Source organism: Prionailurus viverrinus, chromosome D3 (genome assembly GCF_022837055.1).
Source record: "Prionailurus viverrinus isolate Anna chromosome D3, UM_Priviv_1.0, whole genome shotgun sequence".
In the NCBI taxonomy this organism is placed as follows: domain Eukaryota; kingdom Metazoa; phylum Chordata; class Mammalia; order Carnivora; family Felidae; genus Prionailurus; species Prionailurus viverrinus.
In genome coordinates, this window is record NC_062572.1 from 21,749,686 (window position 1) to 21,765,444 (window position 15,759).

Sequence of the window (15,759 nt, forward strand, 5' to 3'; positions counted from 1 at the left end):
CTGACAACCCCTCTTTTTCACAGGAATGTTCCAGTATTTCAGAGGCAAACAGCAGAAAGAGCCTGGGAGCCTAGACCAGTTTTATCTCCTGCAACAGCTCCACCAGTGCAGGTGGACCAGGGAGTGTCCTCCAGGGACCTCTGCCTCTTTATAACGTTAAGCCTCTGCCCTAGGAGGAGGACAAGCTTCATTGACCTACCACATGATGGGGACACAAGCTCCTTTGCTCCAGATTCCTACACAACCTCATGCCCACTCTTGCATAAGATGACAAAACTCCCTTTTCTGGGTATCCATCCTAACCCCGAACGAAAGGAACCCACTCGCCTCCACTCAGGGAGACACAGCTTTGATAATTCTTGTCCCTGATCCCCTTATCTGTGGCAAATAAAGTTTCCTTTGTGTGACAGCATCTGCTGAAGCCTCTGACTGTACCTCACCAAGGAGTGAACTCAAAGGAGCTCCAACACTTCTAAGTAATATATTTCATCCCTTAACTTGGAAACCTGCCTTCTTCTCTCTACTCTCTACCTGTGGTTTTAGTGACATTTAAGTCTCTTAATAAGAAATTTCAGACAAATATTAAGTAACAGTTATCTTAAAATTATCTTTGTCTGCTCATTTTCACCCTTTATATCGAAGTAAGTTAGAAAAAAATGAAATAATTTTAAGGGTATCTGTTGTTAAGGGAGGTCTCCTTTTATTGTTATTAGTTTAGACTTAATATTTTTCATGAAAAATTCTGGGTAGCTGAAGTAATATCCAAATGAGACTTATTATGTATCAACTTCTCCAACCTGGAAGTGAAAATCAATGATAAATGAACACAAAACCAGCCTAGAATCCCTGGTGGCCTGGCTCCCAGGCTCACATCACAAATCATGAGTGTCAGTGGAAAGAGAAGTCAGTTCCCAAAAAGGCTGGGGTGACAGAAAGGGAAAGCTAGCCGTGGGTCTGAACCACCATCACTCGAGGCAGCCCCTGAGAGTGAAGACACAGGACAGCAAGTGGAGAGACCCAAGCCCTGACCACAGGATGGGCATTGAGGGCAAGCAATAGTGAAACGGGAGTTCTCAGATGCAGTGCTGTGGGTATATGGGAGAGAAAGCCAAGTCAGGAAGGACGTTCTGGAAACATCTCACGAAGGAAAAAGAGGGCGGAGGAGACATGTAGAGTCTGCTGGGCATGAGGGAATGGGAAAAAGAGAAAGGCCAGAGAGCCCACCTCCCCACCACAAGGAAAGGAAAAAGGTATGAGACAAAAACTTGAAATATGGACCGTAACACATAATATTATTCTTCATAATAATAAACAAATGCCGGCTAAATTATTGAATAAAATTGCAGTATGCAAAAATCTACAAAATAAAAATTGACAATGGGGGACAATAGCCATCGGAAAATAAACTTTTAAAGAAGAATCTGTGATTACACACCATCATGGAAAATAATTATGTTATTTGGACAGCCTCTATTAAAATTGCAGCCATCTATATAGATCCGTGTGTCCTAGGCACAAGATGAACACGTTTCTAGATGAAACGATGAAACGTTCCCTGTATTTAAATATGGTGCCCATGATGTTCCTTCAACAATGCACACGCTGATGCCACTGAAAGGTGCGCTTCCGGGGGCACGTGGTGTGATTCGGCACCTGTGAAATGTGCACAACAGGAAAATCACTGCAGACAGAAAGGAATTTTTGGCTCCAAAGGGCTGATGCAGGGGGGCCATGGACTCACTGCTCGGGGGTCAGGGGTTTTTCTGCAGGTGATGGAAATGTTGTCAATTTGATCCTGATGATGTTTGCCAAACTCAGGAAACATACTACAGACCACTGAATCGTACCATTTAAATCACTGCACTTTATGCCTGTAAATTATCTTAAGAGATTTGTCTTATTTTCAGAAGAAAACAACACAAGACGCAGCTACTGTCACTGACTCTTCATAGTTGTTCTGTGCTCAGAGAGTCAGACCCTCAGACCCTCCGGGGTGTCCTCGGTCTCCCTGTTTATTTGTCACTGGCAGTGACCATGGGAAACTGGGGCACGTTGCTGTATCATTTGCCCACGGGCTTAGAGCACTGTGTCAGTAATGACCAGCCTCGTCCTCAGGCCGCAGGCCCGAGATGATCAGAGAGGCCCTGTTCTCGAGAACCCAGCTGGGATCCCGGAGGGCCTAGTGCTTCTGAGCATCTCAGCTTTGGGGACACGGTGGGGAATCTGTGGGTACCAGCCCACCTAATACGACCCAACATTGTTGCTGATTCCCGTGCAGCTGAGGGTGACCTTCTAGCCCACAGACCCTGATAAAGAGGTTTCCTGTGTCAACACAGACAGTGCCCAGGACCCAGCAACACAGCAGTGGAGACACAGGTCAGTGTCAGGTTATTACTCACAGTGTGTTCTCAAAATGGGGGAAACAAGCAACTTAGGGGTCCCCCAGAAGCAATTCTTCTGCTTTCCACAGCCAGTAACCTGAGCAGAGAGCAAGGAAGGTGAGGAGGGGAGGGATCCAGACTAGGGTGGAGACACCCCAGGCTGTGCTTCTGAGCCCTCAAGGGAGAGACCTGCACAAAGCCTCTCTTATCCTCTGCCTTCCTGGAAGAGAGAGAGGAAGCCTTCATGCAAATCTCTCCTTCCCCTGGGACTGAATGTGGTGACAGCTGAGTGTGGGGTGGGACCAGGGAAACTCCTCTAGGCACAATTTTGCAGGGGGCACAAGGCAGGGCTCCAGGCCTGGGTGCTCAGCTGGGACCTCTGCCCCCACACACACCCCTCGGGGACAGGCCCACAGCGCCCCCTGCTGTCTCAGTGTCCAGCCACACCCATGACTGGAAAGGACATCCTGGAGCTGTGAGAGAGACACCAGGGCACTAAGGACTTCAGTCAGCCTGGCATACTGTCCACCCCCACACAGGGCCAGATCTTCTCCTCCCTCAGGGCTTCTTCCTGTGCTGCAGGTGCCACCACACCTCAGTCCTTGCTGCAGACACAGGGCCTCCTCAGCATGAATCACCCTGGGCTCCTCCCACTACTTAGAGACTTGTGTTGTTGGGGCCAAGACTCTTGGACCGCTCGGAGATGATGTTTCTGCCCAGTGAGCACAAGAGCCGAGAGCATGCACGCCCCTCCACAGCCTTTTCGGGAGCCCTGAGGGGACATCCCAGTTTTCTCATCTCAATTCCCATTCTGGTGGGCCAGTCCCCATTACCCTCTGCACTGACCTCGATGAGGTAGATCAATGACGGTGCATGGCTATAGATCACGTGAGTATATTCTATCTCTCTATCATCTATCAAACTTTGCATTTTCTACATTACCTATAATTGGCATGGTATCGGTCCCAAACAGACACATATATCAGTGGTACAGATTCAAAAGGCCAGAAATAGGGTGGCTCAGTCGGTTGGGTGTCAGACTCTTGATTTCAGTTCAGGTCATGACCTCAACTTGTATAATTGAGCCCTGAGCCGGGTTCTGAGCCTGCTTGGGATAATCTCTCCCTCTCTCTCTGCTCCTTCCTCTCTCTCTCTCTCTCTCTCTCTCTCTCTCTCTTTCTCTCTCTTAAAATAAATAAATAAACCTAAAAATACCCAAATAGAATAAATAAGAAGACCAGAAATAAGTGCAAGTTCCCCTTGACAAGCACAGAGAATGGAGACTGAAAATGAGGGCTTTCCTCAGTGTCTGGAGGAGAGCACACATGGGTTTTGCAGGGAATTCAGACAAGAATAAGCATGAATCATATCGCAGATGCCTCATAGGAGGACCTCAGTTCTCACAGATGTTCCCTGACACACTTTGGGAAAGAAAGCTGGAGTTTCTGGACCTCCTGCAGCGGGCACACGGATCCCCGTGCCATGGGCTGCAGCGTGCACCCACATGGTCATTCCGCGGTAAGAAGCCCACCTGGGTCAGGCCACATCGGCAAAGAGCCCCATGGGAGCTGCCCTCTGCCCTCTGCTGCTTCCTGCATTGTCATGGGCTCCTGGGGCCCTGGCTTCTCTGTATACCCAGCTGACCCATTTTCCTACTGGGTGCACAGTTACTGTTTGGGATGATAACAAGTTTTGAGAAATGGGGAGTTTTGATGGTCACACAGCATGGGGAATATATTTCATATCTCTGAATTGCACAAGAAAGTAATGAAAAGAGTAAATATCTGTTGTGTGTATTTTCATAATTAAAAATTACTAGCTGAAAATGCAAATTATGTTTAAGAAGTTGCACTCACACAAATCTCTTTCCCATCTTTATATGTGTTACCCTATTCTAACCCATCCTCATCACTAAAAATTGACAGAGATTTTATTATCTTTTTCCTGTAGATTCCACATGTAAATGAGATAAAGCATTTGCCTTTCTGTGTAGGCCTTATTTCTCTTAGGGTCATGTCCCACAGGTTCGTCCATGTTGTCACAAATGACAAGACGTTCTCCTGGAAAGGCTCATGGGATCGACTTCCTTTATACAACATCGTGCCCCGCAGCCCCTCTACTGCATGGATCACAGACAACCCCGATGTGGCAGGAGAGGAGAGGAGGACACAGTCCATTCTTCTGGGCTCCAGAAACCAGCCACAAGTCTGCCGTGGGCCCTGATGATGTCAGCTGTAGGAAAGTCACATTGGTGAAACCTCTCAAGCAGACTGAGAATTTTGGTGCAATGGTGGCACTCCCCCCTTTCCCTCACAAGCCCCATTGAGAAGTTTGCTGACTTGCACACACAGTTTCTCCCAGGGCAGTCACGCTCTCCTGACATCAAAACTGAAGGGCAGGTACCCAGCCAGTGGGCCAGGCCAGCTCTGCGCCTGTGATCCCTTAGTGTCTCCTCGCTGGGACACAGAGCTACTGAGTCAGCCCTGAGCACAGGAGCCTGGAGGGAAGGGAAGGCCTCTGCTCTGACCCCTGGAGGAACACAGGCCATGCAGTGGAGGACTGTCTGCTGGGGAGATGGTCTGTACACTCTGACCAGAAAAAAAGGCAAGTTGATTTACCCTTGTGAAGAGAAAAAAGCCAAATCCACAGGCTCTAATTTTATGTGTGAATCAGTAGGTGAAATTTCTGCATCATTATGACTTTTTTGTTGTCTTTGGTTTGCTTTATTGTTGTTGTCGTTTGTCTTTCTTTTTTTTTCTTTTTTCCAGAGAGTTCACTCAGGTTTGGTAGGAAACTGGGAAGAAGGACATTCAGATCCAGTAGCTACACCCAAGTATAGTACTTGTGCATTCAAGTTATATTAGACTTCAGAGAGTCAGAGTACAGTGGTCTAAGCAGACTGGGTATTTGTACCACTTCCCCATGTGTCTGTGTCACTGTGACCAGCACCACTGTGCCAGATTGCACAGTAATAGTCAGCCTCGTCCTCAGGCTGCAGCCCAGAGATGAGCAGAAGCCCTGCATTGGCCGAGGCATCTTTGGACCCAGACACTCGATTGGGGACCCCGGGTCCCAGCTCATTGCTGGAGTCTGAGTAGTAGTACAGGAAATACCGAGGAGGGCTCCCTGGCTTCTGTTGGTACCAGTATATGTTTTTACTACCAACGCTCACGTCCCTGCTGAGGGTGCAGGTGAGTCTGGCTGTTGCTCCCAGAGATGCAGAGAGAGAGGCTGGCTGAGTCGCGACAGGCTGGGACAGGACACCTGCAAACACAGACACAGCAGAGAGAAGAGAAGGAACAGCGCACATGGGATTAGGGAGCTGAGCCAGAGGGATTTGACCCTGGCTGCAGGCCCACCCTGGGGCCCTGTGTCCGGTCCCTACCTGTGCAGTGGCAGAGGAGCACGAGGAGAGCATGGGTCCAGGCCATGATGACACACGCCCTTCCTAGACCACAGAGCTGGGGCTGGGCTGTCCCAGGCCTGTCTTATCCCCAGTCCACAGAGCTCACAAGGAGGGGCTATTCATGCAAATGGGACCCACGCCTGCTTCTCGCTCCTGTGCACTTAGAGGCCTGTAGCACGTTGACAGCAAGACCATGTAATGCACTGGTTTCCCCCTGGGTGGGCCTGGAAGAAGCAGCTGTTGGGACCACACACAGGCCCAAGTTCAGAGATTCGTCCAGGAACAGAGAGGACACAGATGCCCTGTCCCCACTAAAAACAAGGGGCCCAGCCCTGGAGCTTTCTTTCATGGAGGGCTCCTCAGCATGGAGCCCCCATCCTGCAGAAACCCCCAGACCTTGTCACCATGCCCCCTGCTGGTGTCTGGGTGAACCTCTCGTTTGCCAATGCAGGCTTCCCTGGTGTCTATGTTTCCACCACCTGAGAGTGATCCTCCAGGGAAAGAGAAAGATCTTGCTGTACCATCAGGTATCATTCATGGATGGCGGGGTCTGTGACAAGGACACATGCAGTCCTGACCCAGGAGAACCTGTGAACCACTATGGAGCTGAGGACAAGACACATGGGAGAGGGAATAGAAACCATCTGTCCCAATGGTCCAGCTCAGACAATGCATGCTGGCTCTGGGTGCCGGATGTGGACAGGAGCTCACCTAGGGAACACACACTCACACAGAAGGACACGTAGAATGGGCATGCTGGGTCCCTCTAGACAAGACACAGCAAACCCTGATGAGGGTGCTGCAGGTGTGGGGACAGTGCAGGGACCACTTCAAGGCCATCTTGCGACCTCACCTCCGTGTTCTGGCAGACTTGCAATCCCATCTGTGAAAATCATCAGGAGAACCTTCTAGATACAGGGAAAGGGGACCTTTCAGCTAAGGAACTGGGGGAACACCATCGCCCTCTGGTGGACATGGGATGCACAGTGACCCAAGGCCTGGGTCCCAGCCCCTCATCCCCCCTGCTCACTGTTGCAGACTCTTCACAGTGGATTCTGACACTAAGACATATGCATGGAAGTTTCATCCATGTGTTTTGTGGCCTGATAACTCATGTCTGTCTCCTGCATCCTATTCCATGTGTGGACACACAGATATTGTTTACCCATTCTAAAGGGTACGTTGGTCACTTTCGAGTCCTGGCAATCATAAATAAGACAGCAAGAAACATTTAGGTGCATATTCTCATTTGCACACAAGAACCTCATTTAGAGTAATCCGTAGGACTGTTCTTTTTGCATTATCCTTAAGGCTTTGTTTGCCATGGAAGACACTGCCAAGGAATCTTCCCAAGTGATGGGGCTTTTCGCACTCCCACCAGCAGTGAATGAGAGTTCCTGCTGCCCCACATCCTCGGTAGTATTGCTGCTGTCACTGTATTGAACTTTAGCCATGGTCATGGGAGGCTTCTGGTATGTCCTTGTTCAATTTGTAATACCACAATGACATATGAAGTTGGAAATCACTTTGCATGTGTAATAGTCATTTTGTCTATCTTCCTTGTTAAGGGATCTGTTCAGATCTGCTCATTGGGAAGGCACTGCCCAGCACCAGGGAACTCAGGAGCTCAGCAGAGCTCCATCTCAGGAAAAAGGGAGAAAGTGAGTGTGGAGTCTGACACAGGACTCGATCCCAACACCCTGGGATCATGACCTAGCTGAAATCAAAGAGTTGGACGCTCCACCAACTGAGCCACCCAGGTGACCCTCAACAGTTTGTTTTTAAGTAACCTCTGTACCTAAAGTGGGGTTTGAACTCATGAACCCAAGGTCAAGAGTTGCATGCTCTAACCACTGAGACAGCCAGGCTCTCCTCCACTGAGTCATTTGTAACTCTGAACAAGCTAGTTTGCCTTCGAAAATATGAACACAGGGTGAGTAAGGATCACTCTGAAGATATAACTGAAGGAAGGGATATGGCACTCTCAGATCATCTTATTCCCGGACAACAAATAATCTTTTGGAAGATCTGACAACAAAAGTCACTCCTGGAACCTCTTGACAGGGGATGCCACCAGGTCTAGAGAGTGGAGGGAGAATTTCTCTCACTTCCCCATGGATCTAAAGCACTGTGTAAGCATTGGTACTATCTTGGCATATATGACACAGAGTCACTTCCTTGCACACAAGATTCCAGAGACGTCAGAACATATGCATTGGTCAAAACATCTTTGGATCCAGAAAATGACAGGGCACTGGGATCTCTGGTGTGGTATTTGACCCTGCCTTGAATCGCAGGAGATACCACAGAGGATTCCATGGCTTCTACTGGCACCATTATGCATATTTCTTAAAACAACAATGATGTCACTTCCCAGGGTGAAAATGAGTCTATTAGATTCTTCAGAGATGCGGACAAGGAGGGTGACTGAGTCAGCAAAAGCTGGCAGAAAGAACTTGCAAACACCCACACTCATGGGTGATAGGGCAGGGATGGAGGTGAAGCTGCTTGGAGGTCTGATCCAAAGGTGTGGACATAGGCTCAGAGGCTGCTTGGGTCACCGAGGACCGTCCTTACCTGTGTGGTAAGAAGAGAACGCAAGGAGAAGAGGTTACACCATGGTGGTCACAGCCCTACTGAGAACCCATGGCTGGAGCTAGGCTGTCCCAGACATTTCTTATCTCCTTCAGTGGTGTCTGGGAGATGGGGTTATACTTAGGGTTGCATTTTCTTTCTTGATAGTATATTTGGGTGTTCAAATATAGTAACTTTTGAGAGGCTCAATTGATGATCTCCCCCCTTTTTCTGCTGTTTCTTATGATATCCTAAGTGAAGAATCTATTGCGAAACCCAAAAATCATAGGGATTTCCTTCTTGTTTTCCTCTAAGATCTTTATAGTTTTAGCTCTAAAATTTAGATCTTTGATCCATTTTACACCCATTTTTGTTTATAGTATGTGGTAAGGGTCTAACTTCATTCTTTTGTGTGTGGATATCTAGTTGGTCCAGCACCATTGGTAGGAGAGAACTTTTTTTCACACTACATTCTTTGAGAACCCTTTTGAAAATCAGTTCACCATAGATGAATGATTTCTTTCTGGCCTCTGAGATATGTTTACATTTTTTTTTCAATGTTTATTTTTGGGACAGAGAGAGACAGAGCATGAACGGGGGAGGGGCAGAGAGAGAGGGAGACACAGAATCGGAAACAGGCTCCAGGCTCTGAGCCATCAGCCCAGAGCCTGACGCGGGGCTCGAACTCACGGACCGCGAGATCGTGGCTCGAACTCACGGACCGCGAGATCGTGACCTGGCTGAAGTCGGACGCTTAACCGACTGCGCCACCCAGGTGCCCCGAGATAAGTTTAATTTATACCTCTGTCTATCCTTAGGCCGGTACCACATTCATCTTGACTATAGCTTTGTAAGTGAGTTTTGAAATCTAAAAAAAAATTTTTTTAATGTTTATATATTTTTGAGAGAGAGAGAGATGGACACAGAGTGCGAGCAGGGGAGGAGCGGAGAGACAGGGACACACAGAATCGGAAGCAGGCTCCAGGCTCCGAGCTTTCAGCACAGAGCCCAATGCGGGGCTTGCACTCAACAGTTGTGAGAACATGACCTGAACAGAAGTCGGACTCCCAAACAACTGAGCCGACCAGGTGTCCCAGTGAGTTTTGAAATCTAGAATTGTCAGTCCTGAAAATGTGTTCTTCTTCAGGATTTTTTGGATGTTCTGAGTCCCTGCAAATCCACAGAAATTTTAAGGTCATCTTTTCTTACAGTGCAAAATAGACATTTGGACATTTGATAGGGATTGCATGTAATCTACCAATTGCTACGGAGAGTATGGCTTCCTAACAATTGTAGTTCTTTATTTGTGTTACAAGTTAAATAAGGTAAAATAATAAAACATTCATGTTAAACATCTGTTTATCTACTTTTGTCTTAGTACAGAAAAACTATAAAGATAAATACGGGTCCATTAGTAAACACGGGTTGTTTTTTACTCAAATATTTTATTATGTTTCTGGAAATTGTGAAATGTAGTCATAAAGTTGCTATTCTAAAGAATACTAGCATAGCAAATAGTTCACATTTACTTCCTATTTAATTTTCACCAGAAAACTAAGGTTTCTAGAGTTAGGAATTCTAATAAATATAATTTAGACGACTAAAAATAATAAGGAAAACAACTATGTGCTCCAGGAAAGTAAGACATGTGTTTTTTTTTTTTGGGGGGGGGGGGGGAAGGTATGAAGAATGGGAATACATTTTGTGTTGAAGGAAAAGAAAAATAATTTTGTCCTAACATGAGTCTGGTTATTCAAAGAATCCTTAGATCAAGATCTAAATGTATAAGAGAAAGCTGTAGTAGGATTTTGGAAAAGAAACCTGGAAAGGAATTTTAAGTGTGGTCAGTACTGGTTCAAATTTTAAAAATATTCAGTAAAGAAGTGGTGTTTCATATCAAAATACATGGATGAAAAGTTAAAATTGTGTTTTCTCTGGGTTAAAAGGTGAAAATTTTCTTGAACTATTGGTCTGCTCTTATTAAAAACGGTAAACAAAAGGCTTATTCACTTTTAACCTTATCTGCCTAGAATACAAGCACTCTGTTTTGCCAAAATATTTCCTATGTTCATCAGAAATGTCATTCATTGAAAACAAATTATTTATAACATTTCAGAAGTCCTACGTGTTGCTTATAACTAGGTAACTTTACTTGCTTTTAAAATGTGTTTGTGTTGGGTGTCACAGGAATAAACACATTTTCGTGTCGATTGCATCGTAATGAACTCTACTCACGTCTTTGGCCATGACCATGGCCATGAGAAGACGTACGGCTTCTCATGTACAGTGACCATGTTACTCCCAGGCTCCTGCAATGTGTTTCATCGTCAAGGATATTCATGGAGAGGTCTTTTGACAAACTTCGGGTTTTGATACCGTTAGGATAGTAACACAGAGGTATAAATTCCAAGAACAAATAGGAAAACTGGATTCAAATGGCACAAAACTTAATATCATGACACTGAATGTACAGAGAAGGATACGTACAATTTTCGTGATGTTTTCTTTAAAACATTGCTGCCTTTTAAAAACAGGTTTTTTTCCTTCAGTTTCAAGACACTTCTTTTAAGCTCACTTACACATAATGACATGATGAAATCTACCTTTGTCAACCAATGAAGCCATTTAATTTTTTTCCCTACCTGATCCCTCCAGACCTCAGAAACTGTCAGTGACTCTCTCATATTTTTATGGTGATACATTTATTAGCACAAGTTTGATAAGATTCCATTTTTCTTGTAACAGACTACAATTGGAAACATTGGTCGTATTACCAAGAGGTTGACAAGAATGTCGTATTTGAAAGAGATATGCAGATGCAGATACTCAATATCACCAGACAGCTTTACGGACCTAACCTTGACTTTATGGTTCCAATGCAGCTTCTTGGAAGTATCAGCCTGCCACCTGCTTACAGAGTTCCCAGCAACTCTTCCAGTGTGTCAAGCAGGACATTTTCTGGAAGTTGCAGGAAACTTGGGATATACTGGGACCCTGAGCACAGAGAAATTGCCCACTTCTGTAGACGTTGCAGGCTAAGTCTGATGGCAGGTTTTTGGCACCAGTTTGGCTGGACTTTTGGCCTGCAGGGGCTGCTAAATGTTCACCGTAGAGCTTTCTTATAAAAGTTCCAGCAAAGCAGGTTTTCAACAGCTATTTTGCTGTAGTTAGGTAAATAATCATCACAGCAAGTTCTTTTTCAAACTACACTTATTTTGCAAACAAATGAATGTCCATTTGGCTGTAAGTTGGAGATACAGGGGGCGTTGTAGAGAAAAACAATTTTTTCAATAAACACATGAGTAAATACTTGATTCTAATCCTGTTCATTATAACCTGGACTAGAAACTGATTTCTATAGCTTCCTACACTGTCTGACTACAAGTCTCAAATGTAATATTGTTTTATCTTAATTTTTTTCAACATTTGTTTATTTTTGAGAGACAGAGAGAGACAAAGCTTGAGGAGGGGAGGGGCAGAGAGAGAGGGAGACACAGGACCCAAAGCAGGGCTCCAGGCTCTGAGCTGTCAGCACAGAGCCCGACGCGGGGCTTGAACCCACAAACCCTGAGATCATGACAGGGGCCAAATTCAGGCACTTAACTGACTGAGCCACCAGGTGCCCCTCAAGCCTAACATTGTGAATTTTCTCCCAGCAGCTGAGCTGGACTAACACTGCCCTTTGCCAGGAGTCGTGCAAAGTAAATCTGAACAACTTGCTGTAACTTCAGAGAAAGTTGATGTACCTTCACAGCAGCTCACACAGAGGGAGCCTTCATGTTCTTCCTCTCCTTCCCTTCCCCATCCTCAGCCCCTGATTCCTTCCTGTCATGAGGCCCTTGACCTTCCCCATCCCTCCACCTCTCATCCGGAACCCCAAACCTGACTATGGCTCAGTCCACAGCCCCTGCCAAGTCACACCTTCCTGCTCCCCTCCTGCTCCTTCCTTATCTGTGCACAACTGGGATGTCATTACGGGGCATCAGATCTGGGGTTCACTGTCAAACTCTACAGTGCTCCAGCTCCAACCCCAAAAACCTCACCCCTCCTCAAGATCCTGGGACACAACCTTCCTTTACAACACGTTTAGGTTCTGTGTCCTCTCTCTTGTCCTAGACACCGTCAACGCCCTGAACATGGGGACCCTTCCTGTCACGTCCACATGGATCCCACATCCCTAGAGTCATTGTGGCACACACTACGTGTTCAGGAAGTGCTATGGATGCACATTATCTGGGCAGCACTGTATCAACACTCAGACACACCTGGACTCTTTGTTCCTGGCTCTGTCCTGACCCGTCACAGATCTGTCCCCAGGACAGCTGGCCCCTGACGCCCAGGAATTTCTCCTCGGTAGAAGAATCTCCTACACTGTGTTCCTGCCGAGGACAGGCTTGGGGGCCTGAAGGTAATAGAATATGGATCATTTGCTAACCAAAGTTCCTTGACATTGTTCTCACACTACAGTTTACACCAAACGAAGGAAGCAGCTGACTTGGTCAAAGAGAGGAGGCTGTGAGAAGAGCCCCGTTGCTGGGGAAACAGCAGATTTTTGTCTCACTTCCCCAAAGGACTGAGCACTGTGTAAGCAGTGAGATTCTTGTCCCACGCTTAGTCGTAATAATCAGCCTCGTCGTCCGCCTGGAGCCCAGTGATGGTCAAGGAGCCAGAATTGCCAGACCCAGAGCCAGAGAACTGGTCTGGGACCCCCAAAAGACGAGTGTTCTCATAGATGATGGTTTTAGGGGTCATCCTTGGGAGCTGTAGGTACCAAAACACACAATAACCGGCCCCAATGTTGGCTGGGCTTCCAGTGCAGGAAATGGTGAGCATCTGGCCTAGGGACCCAGACAATGAAGATGGCTGAGTCAGCCCAGACTGGGCCAAGGACCCTGGAAGAAGAAGAGACAGAGAGGATGAGGCTGGGGTCTAGAGACAAGAGGAGGAAGCAGGGCCCCTTCCTCTGTCTCTGCATCCAGTCACCTGTGCAGTGAGCAAGTACGATGAGGAAGAGAGAGACCCAGTCCTTGGTGGAGGCCCGTTCCTCATGACTGCTCCTGCCCTCTGTGACCCCACAGCTGAGCAGACCTTCCCTAACCCCTCCTTCCCCTCTTCATCCTCTGAGAGAGGGAGGGCCCATCCATGCATGAGACCCCCAGCTCTCTGACCCTTCACAGGCCCCGGTTGGTCCCTCATCCTGAGGAGGTCAGGGGTGGGCAGGGCAGGGTCTGTGTGGGGCCAGGGGGTGGGGAGGTCCCAGATGGGAGCCCTGAGCAGAAGGCAAAGGCCGTGCCAGGTGGCACATCCCAAGAGTCAATAACCCTGACCCCTCAGAACCAGGCCCTGAGTGACCCCTAGTGTCCAGTCACAGACACACCATTGTGTGACATAGTGACCAGAGCCCATCAGAGAGAGCTCCAGCCTCCCCACTGCTCCCTTGCTCGTTCATGGGTCAAGACTGAGCTGGCATCTCTGGGACACACTCCTTTGAGATCATGATCAAGCTCAGAACAGTGACAGGTCTCCATGGACAGGTGTTCCCTTCCGTCCAGGAGGCTGGCTGTTCCTCTTATGGGAATCCTCCCTGGTTTCCGGAACTTCCCTTCCACACGTGTTCACCCAGCCCTGAGGAGTTGGGGAGCACTCCTTTCCAGGTTGTGTAGAAGCTCTCGTTTGTCACTCGCTGTCACTGGGTCTCCTGCTCATGGGGATTCTGTTTCCTCGATTGTGACGCTGATGAAGGCTGGGTGAGCACAGGTTGACAATGACTCCTGGGGAGACAGAGGAACCTGGAAAGTGTCAAGTCCAGGACACTATACACTAGCTCATGCTGGACAAAGCAGGAAAGAATATCCAATGGGAAGAAGACAGTGTCTTCAACAAATGGTGTGGAGTAAACTGGACAGCAACGTGCAGAACATGCAGAAGAACGACTGCACCACTTTCTTACACCAATATCAAAAATGACTCAAAATAGGGGCGCCTGGGTGGCGCAGTCGGTTAAGCGTCCGACTTCAGCCAGGTCACGATCTCGCAGTTCGTGAGTTCGAGCCCCTCGTCCGGCTCTGGGCTGATGGCTCAGAGCCTGGAGCGTGTTTCCAATTCTGTGTCTCCCTCTCTCTCTGCCCCTCCCCCGTTCATGCTCTGTCTCTCTCTGTCCCCAAAATAAATAAACATTGAAAAAAAATTTTTAAAAAAAATTTAAAAAAATGAACTCAAAATAGATGAAAGGCCCACGGGTGAGACAGGGAACCGTCAAAATTCAAGAGAAGCGCGCAGACAGCAAACTTTGACCTCGGCCATAGCAAATTCTTACTGGAACTGCAGGACACAAGGGCAGGCCTCCCCTCGATGAGCCACTGGGCATGAAGTTTTTTTATGTATTATTTTTAAAAAACGTTCGTGTGTTTATTTACTTTTGAGACAGAGAGCAACAGAGCAACGGTGGGGGAGGGGCAGAGAGAGAGGGAAACACAGAACCTGAAGCAGCTTCCAGGCTCCGAGCTGTCAGCACAAAGCCCCATGCAGGGCTCGATCCCACGAACCGGGAGACCATGACCCGACAGAAATAGACACTTAATGACTGAGGCACCCAGGCTCCCTGGGATGAAGATTATTTTGAGTTAAAAAGCAGTCAAGGTCCACACACACAGGAGAAGCTCTTCATGTCTCTTCAACTGAATAAAAAATTCAGTGTGAGCACCTGCTCTGGGAAGCCAGCTGGCACCACAGACAACTGCACTAGGATATGGACATGGTGGGGGAGACCGTGGTGGGGGGAGGGGCGGCCAGCAAGGCCTGTTTGGTCACAGTCCTCTGTGTCCCATCATTTCTCAGGGGCCCTGCACACATTGTTTTCCCAACATCTACTCTATGCTTTTCTCTCTGTGATGTGCATTTCTTTGCATTGAATACTAGACCCCTACCTCGTCCATGTAATTCAGAAAAACATAGATCTCATTTTCTCTACATGTCTTTTGACTTTCTAGGTCTCTGTTGATTCCCATATGTTCACTATTAAATTTCTTGTGTGTCATTTCAACCTCCTCAAGGACAGGTCTCACCATAGAGGACTCTCCCCTACAGGAGCCTCCACAGAAGCTTCTCAATAAAAGAGGCTTGGACACAAGGTCTGTGGACCCAGGGGTTTTGGTCTCACTTCCTCGTTATCTGAGACACTGTGAGTAACCAAAGCTGCTTCCACTGCCATGTGCTATGGCACAGTAATAGTCAGCCTCGTCCTCAGGCTGTGGCCCAGAGATGAGCAGAAGCCCTGCATTGGCCGAGGCATCTTTGGACCCGGAGAAGCGGCTGGGGACCCCAGGGCCCTGGTGCTTATTTGAATCTGAGTAGTAGTACAGGAGATACCAGGGAGGGCTCCCTGGCTTCTGTTGGTAC

At 47.6% G+C, this 15,759-nt stretch overlaps 2 gene segments (V, D, J or C); both read right to left on the minus strand.

The window, feature by feature from the left end:
• LOC125149386 (probable non-functional immunoglobulin lambda variable 5-48) overlaps positions 1–15,759 on the minus strand; it is a 60,429-nt gene that overhangs the window by 44,372 nt on the left and 298 nt on the right.
• Positions 5,257–5,868, minus strand: LOC125148953 (immunoglobulin lambda variable 5-37-like). The segment is given in 2 exon segments: positions 5,257–5,645; positions 5,767–5,868. Coding segments are annotated over 2 exon segments (420 nt in total).